The 24787-nt window shown below is 37.0% G+C and overlaps 1 protein-coding gene across 1 annotated transcript in view; it reads left to right on the top strand.

The window, feature by feature from the left end:
* The first annotated feature begins 1253 nt into the window (after positions 1–1253).
* The window catches only part of CCDC39 (coiled-coil domain 39 molecular ruler complex subunit), a 76151-nt gene continuing 52617 nt past the window's right edge, over positions 1254–24787 (top strand). The window contains exons 1-6 of the mRNA XM_002814333.4: positions 1254–1505; positions 16763–16882; positions 18724–18870; positions 20006–20164; positions 20968–21060; positions 21157–21285. Of these exons, the coding sequence (XP_002814379.2) occupies positions 1287–1505; positions 16763–16882; positions 18724–18870; positions 20006–20164; positions 20968–21060; positions 21157–21285 (867 nt within the window). The 5' untranslated portion in view covers positions 1254–1286. The remainder of the gene's footprint in view (positions 1506–16762; positions 16883–18723; positions 18871–20005; positions 20165–20967; positions 21061–21156; positions 21286–24787) is intronic.

The following is a 24787-nucleotide window of genomic DNA, read 5'->3' as shown; positions in this document are numbered from 1 at the left end:
GTTATTAGATGATATTGAAGAATCGTTGATTTTTATAGGTGTGATAATGATATTGTGCTTATGTTAGATAACATTAACCACTCTTCTACCAATACATGCTCAAGTATTTAGGGATGTAATGTCATGATGTCTATGATTATCTTCTACTTGAGCAAAAGATACAAATGATGCTAATATGGCAAAATATGAATGCTAAATCAAGGTGATGCGTATATAGCAGTTATTTATACTCTGCTTTCTATTCCCATATACATTTAAAATACTTATAATAAAAGTTTAACAATGTCTAGGTAAAATAAAATTCGAAAGAGCAAAAAAAGGTTACAGATGATTATTGGATACGTAAAATTAATTCATGCACAACATCCCTTCTTTAATCACTTTGCCTCAAGGAGCCTCGGTTTAACTTACCGAGAAAATGAAAGAATTAGATTAGTTGATTGTTTTGTCCTTTCCCGTTCTGAGATACTATACAAGAGAGACTATAACTCAAATGCCTCCCCGTGCCAAGCAGGTAATTCAAATTAGTGAATTGGTTAAGTGCTTTGTTGGTCTAAAGGAGGCGCCTCTCCAGCGGAACATTGCCTTCTGATAATGGGGATTGTGTTGCCTACCCTTTTTCAAGCGGAGGAAATACAGACGTTTATGCGAAATTCCACACTTTAAATGTTAGCAAACGAAATGCAAAGAAAAATGCAAGTATGGGAGTGGTGCCAGAGGGGCCACCACACCGCGCCACAAGTGTGCGGCTTCCGCGCGGTCCGCGTTTGTGATCGACTGGGACATCCGCGACGGGGCGGGTGAGTGCGGTGAGGAAGGCTGGCCGACTGAAACAGGCGACGATCAGAACATCCCAGTCATGCCAGAGAGAGAGTTCTGTTTCCAAACACCAGTTCACCTCGGTCTACTTTCACCTACCGTAGTAGCTGAAATCTACACAACACAGCAAAAACACCTTGAAAAGAAACGTAGTTTATTATCTCCCGTCGTCCCCCATGCAATCGGAGGATGGTGCGGTTTACTTGCAGCCAACTGCCCCGTGGTCCTCCAGCCAGCTCCGGGGGGCCACAGGTTTCACACGCTCCGGGAGCGATCCGAGAGCCGCCTTTTCGTGGAAAGTTACGCTGCGCCTGGCAACCCCCGGGAACCTCGGGAGGGGCAAGTTGCTGCTGATCCCTCAGCGCTCAAGGTAAAAAAAGATCCTTCGGCCTGCAGGCAGGGAGTTCTCAACCGGAAGTTTCGCCTTCGGGCTGGAGCGTTTCCTGTTTGGTAACTAAGGACGCGGGATGGTTGCTAGGGCTCCCGCGGCAATTGCCGCGGCGCTGTGCAGGTGCCTGGGCTTGACGCGAGTGCTGCTCACCCGCTGTACAAGAAAGCGGATCTTTGCTCTGTATCTTCTTTATCCGTTTGCAGTCATGAGTAGCGAATTCCTGGCCGAGCTGCACTGGGAAGATGGGTTCGCCATCCCGGTGGCGAACGGGGAGAACAAGATACTGGAAGATCAGGTGAGATCAATTGAAGCAGGCGGGAGGAAGCAGAGAGAGCCTGTTGAGGGCGTTTTCTGGTTGGCAGTACTACCCCAGCCCTTTTATTTCTCTCCTTTCCTAATCCTGTGCTTCTTCTAACACTCCCCTCCCCCGCACCGTCGCCCTCCTTCGTTACCCTCTCTGCCTATTTCAGTAATTGTTAAGCATTTAAAAATGCTATTAAAACCATAATTGACATTTAGGGTTATAAAGCTCGAATTATTACTCCCTTCCTCATGCCTACTCCTCTTATGTATTTCATTCCTCCTGGCATGAGAGGAAAAGCTGGTTCCGGCGCCCGCTTTTTTCTTGCTCAAAAATTAAAGAGCTACTTGGAAAAGAACTTCTACGGTTTGCATAGCAACGGTTATTTGCGCACGTTTATAAATTAAACTCCAGAAGGTTCATATTTCTTTGTGAGTTTTTGTCTATAATGTTTAAAGCTGAAAGTGACTTGAGATGTTTTCAAGACGAACAGCCCAGTAAGAATGAAATGTGCAGTTTACAGTTTTTCAAAGAGAAGATTGAGTTGTCACAGACTGACATAAGAAATTTTACGTTGTAAGGACGAACTTATACTAACTACAGTTCATAGCAGTTGTTAAAAAAAAAAAAAAAAATTGCAGGCCAGGCGCAGTGGCTCACGCCTGTAATCCCAGCACTTTGGGAGGCTGAGGCGGAGGATCCCTAAAAGCCAGGAGTAAACCAACTTGAACAACAAAGCAAGACCCCCCACAAACCCCTCACCCCGCGTCTCTACGAAAAAATAAAAATAAAAAAATAAAAAATTGTAACCGGGTCAGCAAATTTTGAAAAACTTTGGTGGTGATATGCTGTGTAGAAGAAGGTCCCAGAATAACAGATGATGCTTACACAACTTTATAAAACGGAACAGAAAGTTTTCTCAGCTCTAAAAAAGGAAAATGAAAATCCGGTGACTCTACCTTTTGAAAACAATGGAAATGCTTTTTAACACGTTCTGACCTATTTACTCATGTGTAATTTAGAAGACTGCAATTTTTCCCCAAAGGAGGGCAATATTAGGAAATATAAGGGATCTAGCACTGAGTACCAAGGAATTAATAATAAGTATCCAGCCCTGGGTTCAGATCCTACTTACCAACCCTAATCCTGCTTCTTTTTCTGTAAAGTGGAGATGGAGATAAACAAACGAATTACTTCGCGGGCTCTAGGGACATAACATGGGTTAAAGTTCCATCCAAATTTTAGGTTTTAGTATTATTGCCGTAATGTGTGTCGCACAGGATTTTTATGTACGTATTACCTATATTAGCTATTTTTAAAAATTACAGAGCCATATAAAGAAGAAAATGAGGACCACAATTGCATTACATAAATGAACTCTGACATTTAAAAAGCAACTCCTGTAAATTTAAGACATTCAAACAGAATAGAAGGGTATGAGATAAAAACATAAGGTATTCCCTCCCCAAAGTGTCCACTGTACTGTAGAAATGACTGCCATGGCATTAAACACACATTTCAGACATCTTGGTATACAGATATACAGAAAGAAGAGAAAAATGAGTATTATAATGGAATTATATATATGTTGTTTTTAACACAAAATATTAATTTTAGTATTTGAGAGAAGAAAAAGCAGTTGTTGATTTTCAGGTAAATATTACTTGATCACAAGAGGTGCTGATTGCTAAAAAATTCCTCCAAGTTAAGAAAAAATTAAATGGTTAATGTTTTTAAGAACTCTATATTTCAAATATAGATTACTGAATGTCTCTGATTTTAAAGAATAAGTTAGCATTTTCCCACCTCCTCTTCCCCTATTAAAAATAATGGTCTTATGATTTTTAATATTATCAAGTTTTATTTGCATTTGATTCAATGCCCTTAATTTATCACAAGTGTTTAGTGTTAGTTTTATACTTGATTTGCTTTAATGGTCCTTACTGCAGTCACTTTTATTCAGTTTATCTTTCTTGAACTTTTCATTTTGATTTGTCTTTTGGCTGGCTGGATTTTATCCTCAAATGATTGTTGCAAGAAGGGCCCATAGTACTGTGATTTTATATATATATATATATTTTTTATTACACTTTAAGTTTTAGGGTACATGTGCACAACGTGTAGGTTTGTTACATATGTGTACATGTGCCATGTTGGTGTGCTGCACCCATTAACTCGTCATTTACATTAGGTATATCTCCTAATGCTATCCCTCCCCGCTCCCCATACCCCACAACAGGCCCCGGTGTGGGATGTTCCCCTTCCTGTGTCCAAGTGTTCTCATTGTTCAATTCCCACCTATGAGTGAGAACATGCGGTGTTTGGTTTTGGTTTTTGCCCTTGCAATAGTTTGCTGAGAATGATGGTTTCCAGCTCCATCCATGTCCCTACAAAGGACATGAACTCATCATTTTTTATGGCTGCATAGTATTCCATGGTGTATATGTGCCACATTTTCTTAATCCAGTCTATCATTGTTGGACATTTGGGTTGGTTCCAAGTCTTTGCTATTGTGAATAGTGCCGCAATAAACATACGTGTGCATGTGTCTTTATAGCAGCATGATTTATATTCCTTTGGGTATATACCCAGTAATGGGATGGCTGGGTCAAATGGTATTTCTAGTTCTAGATCCTTGAGAAATTGCCACACTGTCTTTCACAATGGTTGAACTAGTTTACAGTCCCACCAACAGTGTAAAAGTGTTCCTATTTCTCCACATCCTCTCCAGCACCTGTTGTTTCCTGACTTTTTAATGATCGCCATTCTAACTGGTGTGAGACGATATCTCATTGTGGTTTTGATTTGCATTTCTCTGACGGCCAGTGATGATGAGCATTTTTTCATGTGTCTGTTGGCTACATAAATGTCTTCTTTTGAGAAGTGTCTGTTCATATCCTTTGCCCACTTTTTGATGGGGTTGTTTGTTTTTTTCTTGTAAATTTGTTTGAGTTCTTTGTAGATTCTGGATATTAGCCCTTTGTCAGATGAGTAGCTTGCAAAAATTTTCTCCGATTCTGTAGGTTGCCTGTTCACTCTGATGGTAGTTTCTTTTGCTGTGCAGAAGCTCTTTAGTTTAATTAGATCCCATTTGTCAATTTTGTCTTTTGTTGCCATTGCTTTTGGTGTTTTAGACATGAAGTCCTTGCCCATGCCTATGTCCTGAATGGTAATGCCTAGGTTTTCTTCTAGGGTTCTTATGGTTTTAGGTCTAACATTTAAGTCTTTAATCCATCTTGAATTAATTTTTGTATAAGGTGTAAGGAAGGGATCCAGTTTCAGCTTTCTACATATGGCTAGCCAGTTTTCCCAGCACCATTTATTAAATAGGGAATCCTTTCCCCATTTCTTGTTTTTGTCAGGTTTGTCAAAGATCAGATAGTTGTAGATGTGTGGTATTATTTCTGAGGGCTCCGTTCTGTTCCATTGATCTATATCTCTGTTTTGGTACCAGTACCATGCTGTTTTGGTTACTGTAGCCTTGTAGTGTAGTTTGAAGTCAGGTAGCGTGATGTCTCCAGCTTTGTTCTTTTGGCTTCAACGAGAACAAAGACACAACATACCAGAATCTCTGGGACACATTTAAAGCAGTGTGTAGAGGGAAATTTATAGCACTAAATGCCCACAAGAGAAAGCAGGAAAGATCTAAAATTGACACCCTAACATCACAATTAAAAGAACTAGAGAAGCAAGAGCAAACACATTCAAAAGCTAGCAGAAGGTGAGAAATAATTAAGATCAGAGCAGAACTGAAGGAGATAGAGACACACAAAATCCTTCAAAAAATCAATGAATCCAGGAGCTGGTGTTTTGAAAGGCTCAACAAAATTGATAGACTGCTAGCAAGACTAATAAAGAAGAAAAGAGAGAAGAATCAAATAGATGCAATAAAAAATGATAAAGGGGATATCACCACCGATCCCACAGAAATACAAACTACCATCAGAAAATACCATAAACACCTCTGCGCAAATAAACTGGAAAATCTAGAAGAAATGGATAAATCCCTGGACACATACACCCTCCCAAGACTAAACCAGGAAGAAGTTGGATCTCTTAATAGACCAATAACAGGATCTGAAATTGAGGCAATAATTAATAGCTTACTAACCAAAAAAATCCAGGACGAGATGGATTCAAAGCCGAATTCTACCAGAGGTACAAGGAGGAGCTGGTACCATTCCTTCTGAAACTATTCCAATCAATAGAAAAAGAGAGAATCCTCCCTAACTCATTTTATGAGGCCAGCATCATCCTGATACCAAAGCCTGGCAGAGATAAACAAAAAAAGAGAATTTTTAGACCAATATCCCTGATGAACATCGATGTAAAAATCCTCAATAAAATACTGGCAAACCGAATCCAGCAGCACATCAAAAAGCTTATCCACGATAATCAAGTGGGTTTCATTCCTGGGATGCAAGGCTTGTTCAACATATGCAAATCAATAAACGTAATCCAGCATATAAACAGAACCAAAGACAAAAACCACATGATGATCTCAATAGATGCAGAAAAGGCCTTCGACAAAATTCAACAGCCCTTCATGCTAAAAATTCTCAATAAATTAGGTATTGATGGGACGTATCTCAAAATAAAAAGAGCTATTTATGACAAACCCACAGCCAATATCATACTGAATGGGCAAAAACTGGAAGCATTCCCTTTGAAAACTGGCACAAGACAGGGATGCCCTCTGTCACCACTCCTATTCAACATAGTGTTGGAAGTTCTGGCCAGGGCAATCAGGCAGGAGAAAGAAATAAAGGGTATTCAATTAGGAAAAGAGGAAGTCAAATGACATGTTTGCAGATGACATGATTGTATATCTAGAAAACCCCATCGTCTCAGCCCAAAATCTCCTTAAGCTGATAAGCAACTTCAGCAAAGTCTCAGGATACAAAATCAATGTGCAAAAATCACAGGCATTCTTATACACCAAAAACAGACAAACAAAGAGCCAAATCGTGAGTGAACTCCCATTCACAATTTCTTCAAAGAGAATAAAATACCTAGGAATCCAACTTACAAGGGATGTGAAGGGCCTCTTCAAGGAGAACTACAAACCACTGCTCAACAAAATGAAAGAGGACACAAACAAATGGAAGAACATTCCATGCTCATGGATAGGAAGAATCAATATTGTGAAAATGGCCATACTGCCCAAGGTAATTTAGAGATTCAATGCCATCCCCATCAAGCTACCAATGACTTTCTTCACAGAATTGGAAAAATCTACTTTAAAGTTCATATGGAACCAAAAAGAGCCTGCATTGCCAAGTACTGTCATTTTAATTTCTTGCATCCTAGATTGCCAGTCTACTTCCTTGCATTGCCTGCTTTAAGTTTATACATCTTAAAGTATCAGATCTTCAAGGTACTCTTCTATTCCTTCTGCCCCTACTTCCCACCCACTTCCTTCTGGAGTACTGTATTTTCCAATATGTACAGATTTCCCCACAGGCCTGTTTTACAACTGTTACCTTGGAAATTTTCTTTATTCCTCTGCTGAGTTGAGGCTGTATTTCCTAGATCACATACCTTCGTTTTTCTTGTGTAGGCATACCTTCAAGATATTGTGAGTTCAGTTCCAGACCACTGCAACAAAGTGAATGTTGCAATAAAGCAAGTCACACAGTGCATGTAAAAGTTATGTTTACTTTTACTTCAGTCTATTAGGTGTTCAATAAAAAATTAAAAACGTGTGCATACCTTAATTAAAAATACTTTATTGTTAAAAAAATACAGGTGTCTGAGTCTTCAGTGAGTTGTAACCATTTTTCTGGTGGAGAGTCTTGTTTTGATGTTGATGTTTGCTGACTGATCAAGGTGGTGGTTGAAGGTTCAAGTGGCTGTGCCAATTTTTTAAAATAAGAGAACAATGAACTTTGCCGCATCAACGGATTCTTCCTTTCATGAAAGATTTTTCTGTAGCATGCAATAATGTTTGATAACATTGTATGCACAGTAGAACTTTCAAAGGTGGAGTCAATTCTCCAATACACTGCTGCTGCTTTATCAAATAAGCTTATGTAATATTCTAAATCCCTTGTAATTTCAGCAATGTTCACAGCATCTTCACTAGGAGTAGATTCTATCTCAAGGAACCACTTTCTTTGCTCATCCGTAAGAAACAACTCCTTATCTGTTCAAGTTTGTAAATAAGATTGCAGCAATTCAGTCACATCTTCAGGCTCCCCTTTTGATTCTAGTTCTCTAGCTATTTCTACCTTATCTGCAGTTACTTCCTCCATTGAAGTCTTGAACCTCTCAGAGTCCTCCATGAGGGCTGGAATATTCTTCTTCTAAACTCCTATTAATACTGATATTTTGGTCTTCTCTTATGAATCATGAGTGCTCTTAATGGCATCTAGAATGATAAATCCTTTCCAGAAGGTTTTCAATTTACCTTGCTCAGATCCATCATAGGAATCACTATTTACGGCAGATATAGCCTAACAAAATGTATTTCTGAAGTAAGTCTTGAAAGTCAAAATTTCTTCTTGATCCATGGGCTGCAGAATGGATGTTGTGTTAACAGGCATGAAAACATTAATCTCTTTGTACGTCTCCATCATAGCTCTTGGGTGACCGGGTGCATTGTCAATTAGCATTAATTTTTTGTTTGTTCGAGATGGAGCCTTACTCTGTCATCATCCAGGATGAGGTGCAGTGGTGTGATCTCGGCTCACTGCAACCTCTACCTCCTGGGTTGAAGCGATTCTCCTTCCTCAGCCTTCTGAGTAGCTGGAATTACAGGCATGCGCCACCATGACTGGTTAATTTTTGTATTTTTAGTAGAGATGGAGTTTCACCATGTTGGCCAGGCTGCTCTTGAACTCCTGACCTCAAGTGATCCGCCTGCCTTGGCCTCCCAAAGTGCTGGGATTACAGGTGTGAGCCACCACACCTGGCCAATGAGCAGTAATATTTTGAGAGGAATTCCTTTTTTTCTGAGCAGCTGGAATCAAGAGTGGGCTTAAAATGTTCAGTAAACCATGTTGTAAACAGACATGTCATCCAGGCTTTTTTGTTCTGTTTATAGAGCACTTGCAGAGTAGATTTAGCATAATTCTGAAGGGCCCAGGATTTTCAGAATAGTAAATGAGTGTTGGCTTCAACTTAAAGTCACTGGCTGCATTAGTCCCTAATAGTCAACCTGTCCTTTGAAGCTATGAACCCAGGCATTGACTTCTCCTATTGAGCTATAAAAGTCATAGATGGCATCTTCTTTTAATATATGGCTGTTTCATCTATGTTGAAAATCTGTTGTTTCGTGTAGCCACCTTTATCAATGATCTTACTTAGATCTTCTAGATAACTTGCTGCAGCCTCTACATCAGAACTTGCTATCTCACTTTGTACTTGTGTGTTGTGGAGATGGTTTCTTTCCTTAAACATCATGAACCCAGCTCTGCTAGTTTTAAACTTTTCTTCTGCAGCTTCCTCACCCTTCTCAGCCTTCATAGAATTGAAGAAAGTTAAGGGCCTTGCTCTGGATTAGGCTTTGGTTTACAGGAATGGTGGTGAATGCCTGTAATCCCAGCTACTCAGGAGGCTGAGGAAGGACAATCGCTTGAACCCGGGAGATGGAGGTTGCAGTGAGCCAAGATCACACCACTGCACCTGTAAGCTGATTGTGGCTGATTTAATCTTCTATCTGGACCACTAAATCTTTTGATGCAGGGAAGGCGAACTCCAGAATTGGGGCTTAGCCCTGGAGGGTTCTTGGCTCCACACAGGAAGGAATTCAAGGGTGAGCCAGTGGTGTTAGACAGCAACTTTTATTGAAGTGGCAGTATGCAGCAGCAGAGGTACTGCTCCTTGTGGAGCAGGGATACTTGAAAACAGGTGCCCAGAGTAGCAGCTCAGAGGCAGTTCTGCAGTCATATTTATATCCACTTTTAATTATACATATACTTAGGGTCAGATTATGCAGCAATTTCTAAAACAAGGGTAGTAACTTCCAGGTCATTGGGTTGTTGCTATGGAAAGGAGTGATAACTTTTTTTTTTTTTTTTTTGACACAGAGTCTTGCTCTGTCACCCAGGCTGGAGTGTAGTGACACCATCTTGGCTCACTGCAACCTCCGCCTCCCAGGCTCAAGCATTCTTGTGCCTCAGCCCTGCAAGTAGCTGGGATTACAGGTGCATGCCACCACACCTAGCTAGTTTTTGTATTTTTAGTAGACATAGGGTTTTGCCATGCGGGACAGGCTGGTCTTGAACTCCTGGCCTCAAGTGATCCGCCAGCCTTGGCCTCCCAATGTGTTGGGATTACAGGTGTGAGCCACCGTGTCCAGCCCAAAGGGGTGATCACTTCTGGGTGTTGCCATGGCAATGGTAAACTGACATGGGACGCTGGCAAGCATGTCTTATGGAAAGCTGCTTCCCCTTCATCCTTGCTTTAGCTAGTTCTCAATTTGGTCTGGTGTCGAAGCCCTGCCTTTGAGTCTAGACCCACCTCATATCTCACTTTCTCCATATCAGCGATAAGGCTATTTTGCTTTCTTATCATTTGTATGTTCAAGGGAGTAGCACTTTTGATTTATTTAAAGAAATTAAATAAGGAGAAAAAAGTAAAGAAAGCAAAAAAAAAAAAAAAAAGAGAAAAAGAGGCACTGTGGTACTTTACATATACAGACATGAAGCACCATCTATGGAATCAGAGTAAATGAATAAAATCAGCAAAGTGTGTTTTTTCCACTAGTAAAAGTGTGGACCTCTGAATATCAAAGCTTCTTAAAGTATTGGTTTAACCAACTCTTTTGATTTTTAGGACCATTTTACTTATAGGTGAGAATACTTTGATATAAAGACCTTTCTTTTCTTCTTTGCCTTGGGTTCTAGGAAAGAGTCATAGAAAATTGTCAGCTTTTGTTTAATGTCACTCATCTTCAGGAATTAATTAGACACACACACACACCCCTTCCATACACACCACTGTACCCAACTTAATTACATGATAATACTTGTACACATCCTTAAAAATATTAAGTACATTACATAATTTTTTTACAAGGCAGTGGTTGTCATGGGCAAAAACAAATTGTGAATGTGTATTTCCCAGAAAAGGATATTGAAAATCTGTAATTAGAGAGGTCTTTACTGTCCCTCTGCATTAGAACATGTTTTTAATGTAGTTATATCCCCCTGTTATGAGAAGAAATAAATCCATAAGAATGATCCATTCATTAATTCAGTGAATATTAATCAAGAGATTACTCTGTGCTGGGAACAATGATGAAAACACTGAAAAAAAGTAACAGTGATTTCAGAAATATTGCATAATATTTGGCTATGAAGTCAGTGCCCCTTTATAAAGACTTTACATCCATCTCTTTCATTAACAGTGCTCAACAGAGCAGTCAACAATCTGATTCAGCCTTGTGATGTGTACATGTTTAAAAATTTTTATAGATACTGGTCAAGATAATCATCACTAAAAAAGCATTTTGTGTAGATAAGGAAATTGTGAAACAGGACAATTACAGAACCCCTCTGACATTTTCCCTATGAGACTTATTTCATTATCCAAGTCATTATCTATTTCATTATCTATTGTGGTAAAATGTATTTCCTCAGGAGGTAGTGGAAGTGTAAAAGCACTACGTGTTGCTGATGTACATTTTGTAGTCGGGGCAATCTTGGAGGTTTCTTCTAATTCTGGGGTTATAGAAATGCTCTGAATCTGGTCATGTGCAACTATATTAAGAATTAATTACATAAAAGAAGATCTGAACAAACAGAGACATTTACATATTTCTGGGTAGGAAGACAATATGATAAAAGTTTCAGTTCTTAAATTATTCTGTATATTCAATAAAATTTCAATGAAAATGCCTAGGGCCCTTTTTAAAAAAAACTTGACAAGTCAATTCCAAAGTTCATTTGGAAGTGAAAGTGTTTGATACTAGACAAAATAGTTGTGATGGTGGTGATAGTGTGTTTTGCCCTACCATATTAAAAAGCTATGCTACTCAAAACAGTGTGGCACTTTTGCAAAGATAAATAAATCAATGAAACACCAGACATCCAGAAGCATATCTTTGCATGTATGAGAATTTAATGTAAAAAAGATGCATTTCCAACCAAAGGAGAGGGATATACTATTTAATAAATGGTCTATTGCTATTTTGTTTTGAAAAAAGAGTTATGAATCTGCTTCCTCTAACACATGAAGATACATTTCATGTGTGTTACAAATTTTGCTGTAGAGTATGTATAAAAGTACTATGTGAATTTATTGGAGACGTTTAAAATAATCTTCTGAGAAAGGCCCTCCTCAGTGTAGCACAAAACATAAAAATCACCAAAGAAAAGACTGACAGATATAACTCCATACAAATCTAAAACTCTTGTAATTCCTATATCTGTTCTCTCTGTGGATTTTTACTGAGTGCTATTATGTTCTAGGCATTACTCTAGATTCTGAATGTAGGGTGAACAAAATGCATATGCTTCTTGCCATTAAGCTTAAGCAAAAAATTTTTAAGAATGCATATGGTTCCTGTTGCCATTCATCTTATAATCTAGTGTCAAAGATAGAAAATAAATAAACAAGCAAATAGAAACATAGTTACTAATTGTGGTAAGTTGTTTGAAGGTAATTACTAAATGTGAAAAGGTTGCCATGAGAGAAAATAACTGGGAAAAACTGTATTGAATTAAATGGGCAGGGACAGCCTCTCTAATTTTATATACAAACTGAAGAATATGAGGCCCTGAATAATAATATCCAACTAGCCATTAGGGAAGGAAAATGTTCTAGGAAGAGAGACCAGCATATCTGAAGACCCCAAGTCTGGAAGACTCCTTGGTTTCTTCATTTGTTTTGTTTTTTTGAGACAGGGTCTCATTTTGTTGTGCAGGCTAGAGTGCAGTGGCATGATCTCAGCTCACTGCAACCTCTGCCTCCCAGGCTCAAGTGATCCCCTTACTTTAGCTTCCTAAGTAGCTGGGACTACCATTGTGTGCCACCATGCCTGGCTAATTTTTTTTATTTTTAGTAGAGATGGGTTTTGCCATGTTGGCAAGACTGGTCTTGAACTCCCGGTCTCAAGTGATCCGTCTTCCTTGGCCTCCCAACATGTTGGGATTACAGGCGTGAGCCATTGTGCCCGGTTCAAAGGGGTAATAACCTCTGGGTGTTGCCATGGCAAAGGTGAACTGACATGGCACACTGGTGAGCATGTCTTATAGAAACCTGCCTCTGCCCGAACCTGTTTTATCTAGTCCTCAATTTGGTCTGGTGTCTGAGTCCTGCTTCTGGAGTCTAGACCCACCTCCTATCTCACTTTCTCCATATCAGCAATAAGGCTATTTTGCTTTCTTATCATTTGTGTGTTCAAGGGAGTAGCGCTTTTAATTTCCTTCGAGAACATTTCCTTTGTATTCACAACTTGGTTAATTGTTTGGTGCAAGAGGCTGAGTTTTTGGCCTATGTCAACTTTGGGCCTTCATCATTTCTAGCTTTTGATTTTTATACATAGAGGCCATTGTAAGGTTATGAATTGGCATAATTTCAATATTGTGTTTCAAGGAATAGAGAGGCCCCAAAAGAGGGAGAGAGATGAGGGAGCCCTGGTCAGTGGTGCAGTCAGAACACATACAACATTTTTTGATCAAGTTCATTGTCTTATAGAGGCACGGTTTGTGGCACCCCAAAACAATTACAATAGTAACATCGACGATCACTGATCACTGATAACTGTAACAGATATAATAATAATGAAAAAAATTTAAATATTGCAAGAAGTACCAGAATGTGACATAGAGACACAAAATAAGCACATGCTATTGGAAAAATGATGCTAATAGACTTGCTAGACACAGGGTTGCCACAAACCTTCACTTTGTTAAAAATCTGCTATTGGAGAAGTACAATAAAGTAAAGTGCAATAAAATGAAGTATGTCTGTATTATTCCCTTATTTTGATAGAATGGTTTCTTGTATCTCCATAAGAAGACTGTTTGAGATGTAAACACTCTGAATCTTTGAATCTCTAAAAATATCTTTATTTACACTCACATTTGATGGTAGTTTGGCTGGGTAGAAGACTTTAAGTTGAAAATAATTTTACTTCAGAATTTGGAATGTATCAATTATCTTCCAGCTGTGTTTCAGTTAGTAATCTGATATTAGTCTGATTTCTGTTTCTTTGTAGTTTACCTTTTTAAAAAAAATACTCTGAAAGTATTTAGGGTTTTATCTTTCCATTGCATGTTTTATTTGGGCAACTATATTGATGAACTATATTTTCAAGTTCTTTGTTGCTTTTTTGTAGCACCATGGTCTTGTTTTAGGGGTAAAATATCTTCTCCAATCTGATTGTGTGTGTGTGTGTGTGTGTGTGTATGTGTAATGTGTATGTGTTTAGTTCTTGTCTTTTTTGTCCTGAATTATCTGTTTCTTCTGGGATCTTGTTTGCTTATTTTGGCATCCTGCACATGATGTAAGTTTTCAATAAATATCTGGTGATTGTTACATGTCCCTTTATATTTAAGAAAGAAGCTATAAAATGTTGTTTGGAAACTCTTTGGGGAAGGGCTTTTCAACTTGTGGAGAGTTAATTATGCTTTCATTTAAAAGTCAGAAGTTTGCTCTGGGGACATTATGCAATTATAAATGGCATAATTGATGAAACAAATAAAAGTCATAAAGCTGTATGCACAAAACACAACAGCTACTTACATAAAAGCAAGACCTATTATAAATGCAAGTAGACTTTGACAAAAGTACAGTTACAGTGAGCTCTTTCATTAATGAGCACCTCAGAATTAGACAACTCTACTAGACAAAAATAAGGATATAAGGGATATAAAACAATAAAAATAAAAACATAGAGACACCTAGCTCTTGAATAGAGAATATGCACCCTAAAACATACCCATAAAACATTTGCAAGAGTGGATCATGTACTATACCAAAACAAAATCTTAATGCATTAAAAGTCAATGATGAAACTTGCAAGCATTATGCTAAGTGAATAACCCAAAAACAAAAGGCCAAATATTGCATGACTGCATTTATATGAGGTACCTAGAGTAGTCGCATTCACAGAGATGGAAAGTGGAATGGTGGTTGTCAGGGGCTGAGAGGAGCGGGGAATGGGGAGTCAGTGTTTATCTTATAGAGGTTCAGGGAAGATGAAAAAGTTCTGTAGATGGATTGGTGGTAATGGTTGTATAACAGTGTGAATGTACTTAATGCTACTGAACTGTACACATAGCAATGGTTAAAATGGTAAATTTTATGTTGTATATTTTGCCAAAATTAAAACATTATAATCCCTAAAATGCTATACAAACAAACATTTTGTAGGTCACATTATTTGATAATAAGCCAATAGAATTTGTAATAGATTATTTTAAAATTATTTTTTAAAATTATTTATTAAATAATTAAAAATGATCCTCCATATTAAATACTTAGGCAGGTTTCTGAGAAATATTCTTGGGTGGCCCTTATATGAAAAATAAATTGAAAAGGAAAAATCACCTTTTAGAAAACATAAAAAGAGACTGCTTCATGCCCAGATCCATGGGAAACAGCAAAAATTTTATTTAAAGAAAACATATAGCCTTAAATGCCTTTTTAATTCAATCATTAAGACAAAAAGTAAAGAAATAACTCATTTTAATAACTTTTTAAAAAAAGAACAGGAAACGAGAGGGAATTAAAAGTTTAATGACACAAAACGCAAAAAAATGTATTTAATATTAGTATAGGACATACAAATGAGTAAATTAGTATTTTTTTCTTAAATCGAAATTCTAATATTTCCTTTCACACTTCAGTGGATTGTGTTGTGTACCCTCAGGAGATATCCCTGACTTTGGGGACTGTAGCTCCAGACCTCAAGAAAGCATATCTTTATTTTGTTGCCCTTATATGCTGCTTTGAGGGATAGTATATTCTAATAATCCTGAGAATCTGTCTTATAATTTCCCAAGGATTTATTCTGTTTAACATTTACACAGTTTTGTTTCCAGTCAGAGTTATAATTCAAAGGTAAACAAATACATTAAGAAACCATTTCTAGGTACATAAAAGTCAGTTCTGTTCTCTTAAACTTAGCCCAGTTCAATGGGGTTTGATAAGGAGTTCTTGGAGAAGAAATCATGCTTGATGCCTAGTGACTATTCAAATTTATGGTTCCTGCATTGTTTTTGTTACATCTTGTTAGTATGCTCTTGTTCGCTTAAGATATCCTGTGGTTTAGGCCGGGCGTGGTGGCTCATATCTGTAATCCTATCACATTGGGAGGCTGAGGCGGGCAGATCACCTAAGATCAGAAGTCGAGACCAGCCTGGCCAACATGGTGAAACCCCTTCTCTACTAAAAATACCAAAAAAAAAAAAAAAAGAAAATTAGCCAGGTGTAGTGGTGGGCACCTGTAATCCCAGCTACTCAGGAGGCTGAGACAGCAGAATCTGGTTGAACCCGGGAGGCAGAGGTTGCAGTGAGCTGAGATCACGCCACTGCACTCCAGCCTGGGTGACAAGAGCAAGACTCCATCTCAAAAAAAAAAAAAAAAAGATATCTTGTGGTTTAATAATGGAATAGAATCTCATTTTTGCCCTATAAAAATATAGTATTGCTGTATGAAAAATGCATTTTTGAGTAGATCTGCTACTGCTGCAAATCTAAGAGAGATTTCTATTCCGTGTAATATGGTGCTAATTTTCCCACAGTAATCTCCAAATCACAACACTATTTTATAATATTTAAAGAATTAGTAGATTTTAGAAGTTCATGTGGACATTTAAAGAAACAAAATGCTATGTTTTTAATGTTTTTGTCTTCCCAAAATTCATATGGTGGTCTCAATCCTCAATGTGATGGTATTTTGCGGTGAAGCCTTTGAGAAGTAAACAGTTCATAGAGGTAGAGCCCTCATGAATGGTGTTGGTGCCCTTTTAAGAAAAGACAAGAGAGAGATGATCTCTTTCTCTGTCATGTGAAGATACAGCAAGAAGGCATCTGTTGCAAATCAGAAAGGGGGCCGTCACCAGGAACCACATTAGTTGGCACCTTAATCTTGGACTTCCTAGCCTTCAGAACTGTGAGGAATTTCTCATGAATCAAATTAAATTTTGTTTAAGCTACCTGGTCTATGATATTTTTGTTATAGCAATCCAAATTGACTAAGACAAAGTAAATGAAAATTTAATTTTCTTCAATTTTAGGTCCTTCATATGGTAAAACTTAACAGGACTTTGGTTAATCATAGTATTTATTATTTACAGTTGTCAAAGCTGAAGGATGAAAGAGCAAGCTTGCAAGATGAGTTACGTGAGTATGAAGAGCGAATTAATTCTATGACTTCTCACTTCAAAAATGTTAAGCAAGAGCTCTCAATTACACAGGTACAGTAACTGAAATTTATGTTGATTATATCGTGTAGTCATGGAACATCTCATAGTGTATTTACATCTGTGATTTTTACAGCTATAATAGGAAACCTTAGCATAATTAAACTATTGTGAACATAACCTTGAACATGAAAGTAGATAGAAAAAGGCTTAGAGGAACTAACTACTGGTCCAATTTTTTTTTGAGATGAAGTCTCGCTCTGTTTCCTAGGCTGGAGTACAGTGGCGTGATCTCAGCTCACTGCAACCTCTGCCTCCTGGGTTCAAAAGATTCTCATGCCTCAGCCTCCCGAGTAGCTGGGATTATAGGCACCCACCATGCCAAGCTAATTTTTGTATTTTTGGTAGAGATGGGATTTCACCATGTTGGTCAGGCTGGTCTCGAACTCCTGACCTCAGGTGATCCTCCCACCTCAGCCTCCCAAAGTGCTGCGACTGCTCCAATTTTAAACAAAAAATTAATCCATATGAAAGGAGAAATCATTATTCAAACAATCTGTATTAGACAGCAGGTTATTTGAGAAACGTACAATGATGGTGGTGAGAAATGATGGCTATAAGCAGAAACAGAGCTAATATAATACATAATAAAATTTCTGTCTCCTTTTTAATTTTTCAGCACAACTCACCGGGGCCATTTTGAGTGGAGGCCAGTAGTCTACACATATGGCATCTTAGCATTGTTCAAGAATTGAAATTCATAATAATAATCCTGAGATTAAAAAGTTAAATTATACTTAAGAGACTTTCAGATAACCGGGGAAGACATTAGGCATCTTAGAAATGTTAACATAAATATAATAAAAATTAAAACTTGTGGTGATTAAGTAAGCTTCATAATCTGTTCAGGTATAGAAACTCACTCCCTAATGATGCCCAGCAAACCAGGCAGCTCAGCAAACAGCATTGGAGAGTTTTCTAACTTCTATCTCAAACTAGTTTTTTTTAAAGTGCATCTACTGTCTGAGAAATAGTATGCAGTTTCAAAAAAATGAACAGTGCCATATTTTAAAAAGCTATTTATAATCAATATAGATAAGTAAGTATTTCATGGCTTACAAGTCTTATTAGAAAGTTACAAATTTAATAAACTTAAACTCAGAATTCTTGAATCTCAATATGATTGAGTAATTGATAAACTATTTGGAACAACACTTTTCCTTAAGTTATTAAACTACTGAGCTGGGGATTTGAGAGGCAGAGACTGTAGTTGTATCTTATTATCATCAAACCTCAAATGAATAGAGTAATAGAGACAAAAGAATAATAAACCTCCAACAATGGTAGCTTTAGTACTGTAAAATTAATACTAAGTGATAACCTTGAAGCACTGTAAAATTAGTTAACACATACTCTTTTATTACATAAAACTGAACATAAAGGTGTGATTATATGCTAATATATTCTAGAGAATATTTACAACCATTGGTGTTTAATTTTTTAAAAATAATGTCTATTAATTAGAATATGTGATCAATTCATATAAAACATGTAATTTCTCAACTGTTTTTTAATGGATATTTCTTATTTGTAGATAATAAGTTTAAGTCTAACTAAAACTTTGGTTTTCTTTAGTTTTCCTAGATCAGCGTAGTATCTGAAAACTATTGACAGTATTTTCTCCTAGCACAGTTCATTGACTTTCTTACAACTAGTGAGCAACACCAACTATATTGTAATCACAGTCTAATGTAATTTTAGAGTAGTGGAATTAGTGGTACTTAATGTAAGCAATTTATGGGAACTTTGTTTTAATCTAATGGATTATTATAAATATTTTTATTCAAAATTTCTAAAATTTTAAAAGCCTTTTTATCTTGTGTGTTATTCTGTAGTCTCTTTGCAAAGCAAGGGAGCGTGAGACTGAAAGTGAAGAACATTTTAAGGCCATTGCTCAAAGAGAATTGGGACGAGTGAAAGATGAAATTCAACGGCTGGAAAATGAGATGGCTTCAATACTGGAAAAGAAAAGTGATAAAGAAGTATATGTTGAAATATTACTTAAAATTCTGTGCTACTGCTCATTCTTCCGTCACCAAATGAGCATTGACTTTTTTTTTTTCTTGTATGGGAAAGGCATACATTAGTTTCCTAGTGTTTACTTACGCATTTTTTGGACAGTGAAAGGCGCATGGAGCTGTGATTTGAATGAAACAATAATAGAATAGTACATTTTCCCATTATTCATTCACCAGCTACTTACTGAGACTTACTATATGCAAAGTACCATGCTTGCTGCCTGTTATAAAATACCAGGCATGGTTTATATGTAAGTGTTAGATTTTTAACAGCCACATTTTAAAAAATCACTTTTAGTTTTGAATTTCATTTAAAATGTTGACCTTTCATATTGATTTATTAGTTTTGTGACTCTAACATTAAACTACTTTAACCTATTTCTGTCTTTTCTTTAGTTTATAGTTACTTGATTTGGGAGCTCTTTCTAAATTCTGATTCTTCTCTTTACATATGTATATACATATGGAACTATGCTTACATATTTTATAATGTAATCTTTGTATATAATTACATACTTATTAATTTGTATTTGTTTATATGGTTGTCTCTTTTTTTATGAATCTAGATTTATTAAGTGACTAAATGTACATAAATGTTTTTTTATCTCTTTTACTATATTTACTTCAATTAGAAATGTTTCCAAAATTTCTCTATAAGAGACTTCTTAGGGGCAAACAATATGGTTGGAAATGGGGCTGGAGGATACTTGTCTTGGATTTGAGTTAGCATACCAAACATATTATTTTAACTATGATTGCATATATATTTGTGGTGGCTTTGGTGGAATGATTAATGCAGTTGCTGTGAGGGAGCTACCTTAAAGCCTAAAGCCTTTTAAAGCAAGCTTTGGCTCAACTACTGTTCTTGACTTTGTATAGTCATCTCTCCTCTATTTTACAATGAAAGAATTAAGATACAAGCTATATAATTATAGTTTATATAATTAAAATATGGCATATTATAAACATCTGGAAGGCAGGGACAGGATTTCTTCATTTTTAATTTTGCTCCATAGTATATAAAGGTATGTTTTATTTTAGTCTGTATAGTAAGTAATGTTTTGTAATCTCCCCTTTTCTCTCTCTCTTTGGAAATTAGAATGGCATATTTAAAGCCACTCAAAAACTGGATGGTTTGAAATGTCAAATGAACTGGGACCAGCAAGCATTGGAGGCCTGGTTAGAAGAATCAGCTCATAAAGATAGTGATGCTCTCACTCTTCAGAAGTATGCACAACAAGATGATAATAAAATTAGGGTGAGAAATTACAAATTGTAACTGTTAGGTTTTCTCTAAATCTGTAGTGTGTCAACCTATTTACCTAAAGTTATACTTACGATTTTTAAGGCAGCAATTCTTAAACTTCTGAGTCAGAGGCTTCTTGGAGAAGCTAATAAAGCGAAATGTCTTCTCTGTAGAAAAAATGACTATATTCAAATACCCATAAAATATTGCTGACTGTTTCATAGATTCTCTGATTCCCTTTGATTATTTGAGGATCCATGGACCGCAGGTTAAGAATATCCTGATTTATAAGGATGCTCAAAAGCATTTCAGAAGAGAAAGTTTTCCACTAGAACTATTTTAATATATTTTAGCTATTTTGCCTAAAATGTAGTTTGAATATTACATGTAGTTTTTGCTGATTTGAGACTGTAGTGCTATTGATTATGTTATAAAAATCACTTAAAATCTACTTATATCTGGTGATACTAATAAAGCTAGTATTATAAAACATGCTATTTTCTGGTAGATTTAATACCAATGCATTATTTTAAAACTTTCAAATAGCAAATTACAACTTAATCTTTTTTCTAATTTACTTTAAAAATATTAAAAGTCATTTTAGAAACAATTGAGTTTTTATGCAGCTATATGCAAACACATTAGATTAGCTTTTTGGGGTTAAAAGATAAGAAAGATATTTATTATTTCACAGTTGTTTTAGATATAAAATAAATGTATATGTATAGTGTAATACTATTTAATGTTAGATACACTAATAACATTTAAATTAATAGAATGAGAATTATAAGTATCTGTATATAATTACATCATAGGCACTGACTCTGCAATTAGAAAGACTAACTCTGGAATGTAATCAGAAAAGAAAGATACTTGACAACGAACTTACAGAGACTATAAGCGCACAGGTTAGTTTAAGGAAGATTTTTATTTCTTAATTTTCAAGGTGATGTTTGCAAAACCACTTAAATTCACAGAAATGTTCTTTGCTCTCTGTTTGACAGTTAGAATTGGATAAAGCAGCACAAGATTTTCGTAAGATTCATAATGAAAGACAAGAACTCATTAAACAGTGGGAGAACACAATAGAACAGATGCAGAAGAGGGATGGAGACATAGATAACTGTGCTTTGGTAAAGTAGTTGTTTGGTCCTTGTAATGTTCAACTGTATTTGTCTCTTTTGTATTTAACTCATTATTCCAAATGTAAATCACATTGTTATTTGAAAGTCACTTTTGTAGCAATATTCAGTAGTTTTGGTAAATATTTTTGAAAGCTGACTCTATATCCATTTGGAAATGTGATGAAGATTATTTGAGTGTAGTATTATAACTCCAGACACTGGATCCTGTCATCTCAGAATTACGGAACAAGAGAGAGTCAGTAGATACTGTTCTTGCAATAAAACCAATGCCCTGACTTACACATGGCTGTCCAAGGTCCCTTGGATTTAATGTGTATGCTATTTGGCAATAAGTTACAGTAGGGAAATGAACCTCCATGAATAGCCAAGGGACAAGGAGTCAGAAAAGAAACCTAGACTGCAGTAAAGTTTCACTTTTGAAGCTGAGACACCAATAATGACATAGAGGCTTGGAAGCGGGGAATACTGCACTGATAACACAGACCAAGTGTTATCTCTTGTTATTTTCAGTGGTAATTTAGGAGAATGTTTTTGGAAAATCATTAGGGAATGAAATAATGGGGAATAAAAGTGGGAAGATTTGAGAAAGAGAAGGAATTCGGAGTCAGGTGAGAAGATGGGTTAAATTCTATCTACTCTATGGAAAGGCATTTGGCAAGCAGCTCAGGCTACTGGGAGTTTAAGTTCTGGTATCTGGGTGTGGTTTACTTTTGGTTGTTATATTTTCAATTTCTGTAAGTAACCAACATTTTATCAACAAAACTGGTTATACCTCCCTAGGAGGGACAAAGGAGAACCAATCTTAACTATGAGGTTCTCTTAATTCTTTTTTTTTTTTTTTTTTTTTGAGACGGAGTCTTGTTCTGTCACCAAGGCTGGAGTGCAGTGACCTGATCTCTACTCACTGCAAGCTCCACCTCCCGGGTTCACGCCATTCTCCTGCCTCAGCCTCCTGAGTAGCTGGGACTACAGGTGCCTGCCACCATGCCTGGCTAATTTTTTTGGATTTTTAGTAGAGACGGGGTTTCACCGTGTGTTAGCCAGGATGGTCTCGATCTCCTGACCTCGTGATCCACCTGCCTCAGCCTCCCAAAGTGCTGGGATTACAGACATGAGCCACCGCACCTGGCTGAGGTTCTCTTAATTCTTTTTTTTTTTTTTAAGGAGGTTCTCTTAATTAATGCTGATACTACCTATTTTTTTTTTGAAACTGAGTTTCACTCTTGTCGCCCAGGCTGGAGTGCAATGCCGTGATCTCAGCTCACTGCAATCTCTGCCTCCCAGATTCAAGCAATTCTCCTGCCTCATCCAAGTAGCTGGGATTACGGGCTCCCACCACCACGCCCAGCTAATATTTGTATTTTTTTTTAGTAGAGACAGGGTTTCATCATGTTGGCCAGGCTGGTCTCGAACTCCTGACCGCAGGCAATCCACCCGCCTCCCAAAGTGCTGGGATTACAGGCGTGAGCCACCACACCTGGCCTGCTATTAATATTTCTTAACTTCTCATTGCTTTCAAACATTAAGCTGTCGACTTACAAGGAAGAAGCTGAAGCAAAATTAATGGAAGCAGAGTTTCTTTTGGCCAAGCTTGAGGATTGATTCCTGGGAACCTGGGAGTATAGATTCAAGTTGCCCTAAATATACACTCCAATTAGCAGCAGTTACAAGTTGATTTTTAAAGGGGGAAAAAAAGAGGGAGTTCCTGAGTTGTTTATCAAGAATTTACATTGAAATAACATCAGCTATTGATTGGCTATACATTGTTAAGCTGCAGGGTGTGGGTTATAGTATCTGCTGAGGCATTATTAGGTTAATTTATAGCTGCTTGTGGCAATAGCAAGCTGTATCAAGACATGAGTACACAGCTCATAAAAGGGGTGCAGTGGGATGTTATTTCTGTCTGATTTTAATGCCTTTCTGGGCTTGATAATGTAAAATTCTCAGATAAAAATTCTTTTCTCAAGTCATGACTGCTTCCTCTCTGTAAGTCATGTGCGAGATCCAAGATTACGTATCCACAATCAGTTTTCTCATACAACCCCATGGCTAAAGTAACTCGGTCAGCTGATTTGGCAGAATACACAACTAATAGCTCCCTGGTCACATTCACAGTGGTTCCTTACTTACATGTTGACATCTCCTGATTGTGCTGTCAGAGACTAAGGAGGGTGCTAAGAGGTGGTTCTGTTAGGCAGCAGGATGCTTCTAAGTGTTTGATAACTGCTCTCTGAGAATAAAACAAAACAGAACACATTTTTTAAAAACCCCTGATATATAGGATTTCTGATTTCTATGGTTTTATTATTTTCATACTGTTACCAGAAAGGGGTCCTGATCCAGACCCTGAAAGAGTGTTCGTGGATCTCATGCAAGAAAGAATTTGAGGTAAATCCACAGAGTAAAAGTGAAAGCAGCTTCATTAAGAAAGCAAAGGAATAAAGGAATGGCTATTCCATAGGCAAAGCAGCCCTGAGGGCTGGTGGTTGCCCATTTTTATGGTTATTTCTTGATTATATGCTAAACAAGGGATAGATTATTCATGCCTCCCCCTTTTCGACCATATAGGGTAACTCCCTGACATTGCTAGGGCATTTGAAAACTGCCGTGGTGCTGGTGGGAGTGTCTTTTAGCAGACTAATGCATCATAATTAGCATATAATAAGCAGTGAAAATGACCAGAGGTCACTCTCTTTTCCATCTTGGTCGGGGGGTTGGGGGGCAGGTGGTTTAGCTGGTTTCTTTACTGCAAGTTCTTTTTTTAATCAGCAAGTTCTTTATGATATCTTGAGCCAACCTCCTATCTCATCCTGTGACTTAGATTGCCTGTCTGGGAATGGAATGCAGCCCTGTAGGTCGCAGCCTTATTTTACGTTACTCCTCTTCAAGATGGAGTTGCTCTGGTTCAAACACCTCCGATGGTTAGCATATTTGAGGGTGGCATATTTTATCTCCTAACTGATATTTTACTCTTTTGTTCCTCTTCTTGCAAAACAGTTCATTCCTGCCTTCTCGGCGTTTTCTTGTCAGGGGTCTGGTCATAAAATCCTGAAATTGTATTCTTAAAAGAAACAATGTGTAGAAGTGGAAAAATATTTTTCTACCATGCTTTTATTACAGTGTAGAAGTTTTAAAATATTACTTAGTATTACCTATATGAAAACTTTATGATGAATAGCACTATTAAGTATGATGTTGAAGTAGAATTAAAGCATCTGATTAAGTGGTAGAAAAAATCATAAGGCAAGAAACTCTGGATTCATATTCTGAAATATTTAAACTTAGGAAGTTTTGACGTGTCTTTTGAGTGAATGAACACAGTAAATATTTAGAACAACTTAAAAATTGGATTAAACAACATGAAAATTAAACAACTTTAAAATTTCCTTTTTAAAATATGTTATATCTCAGACGTGTAGCCATTTAATATGCTAATATGTATACATGCAGCATTTCTAAAACCTATTGATTTCAGAACACATACCTCCTT

This window comes from Pongo abelii, chromosome 2 (assembly GCF_028885655.2).
Source record: "Pongo abelii isolate AG06213 chromosome 2, NHGRI_mPonAbe1-v2.0_pri, whole genome shotgun sequence".
NCBI classification, from domain to species: domain Eukaryota; kingdom Metazoa; phylum Chordata; class Mammalia; order Primates; family Hominidae; genus Pongo; species Pongo abelii.
The sequence above is the reverse complement of the archived record's forward strand: the minus strand, read 5'-3'. Positions and strand labels throughout refer to the sequence as shown.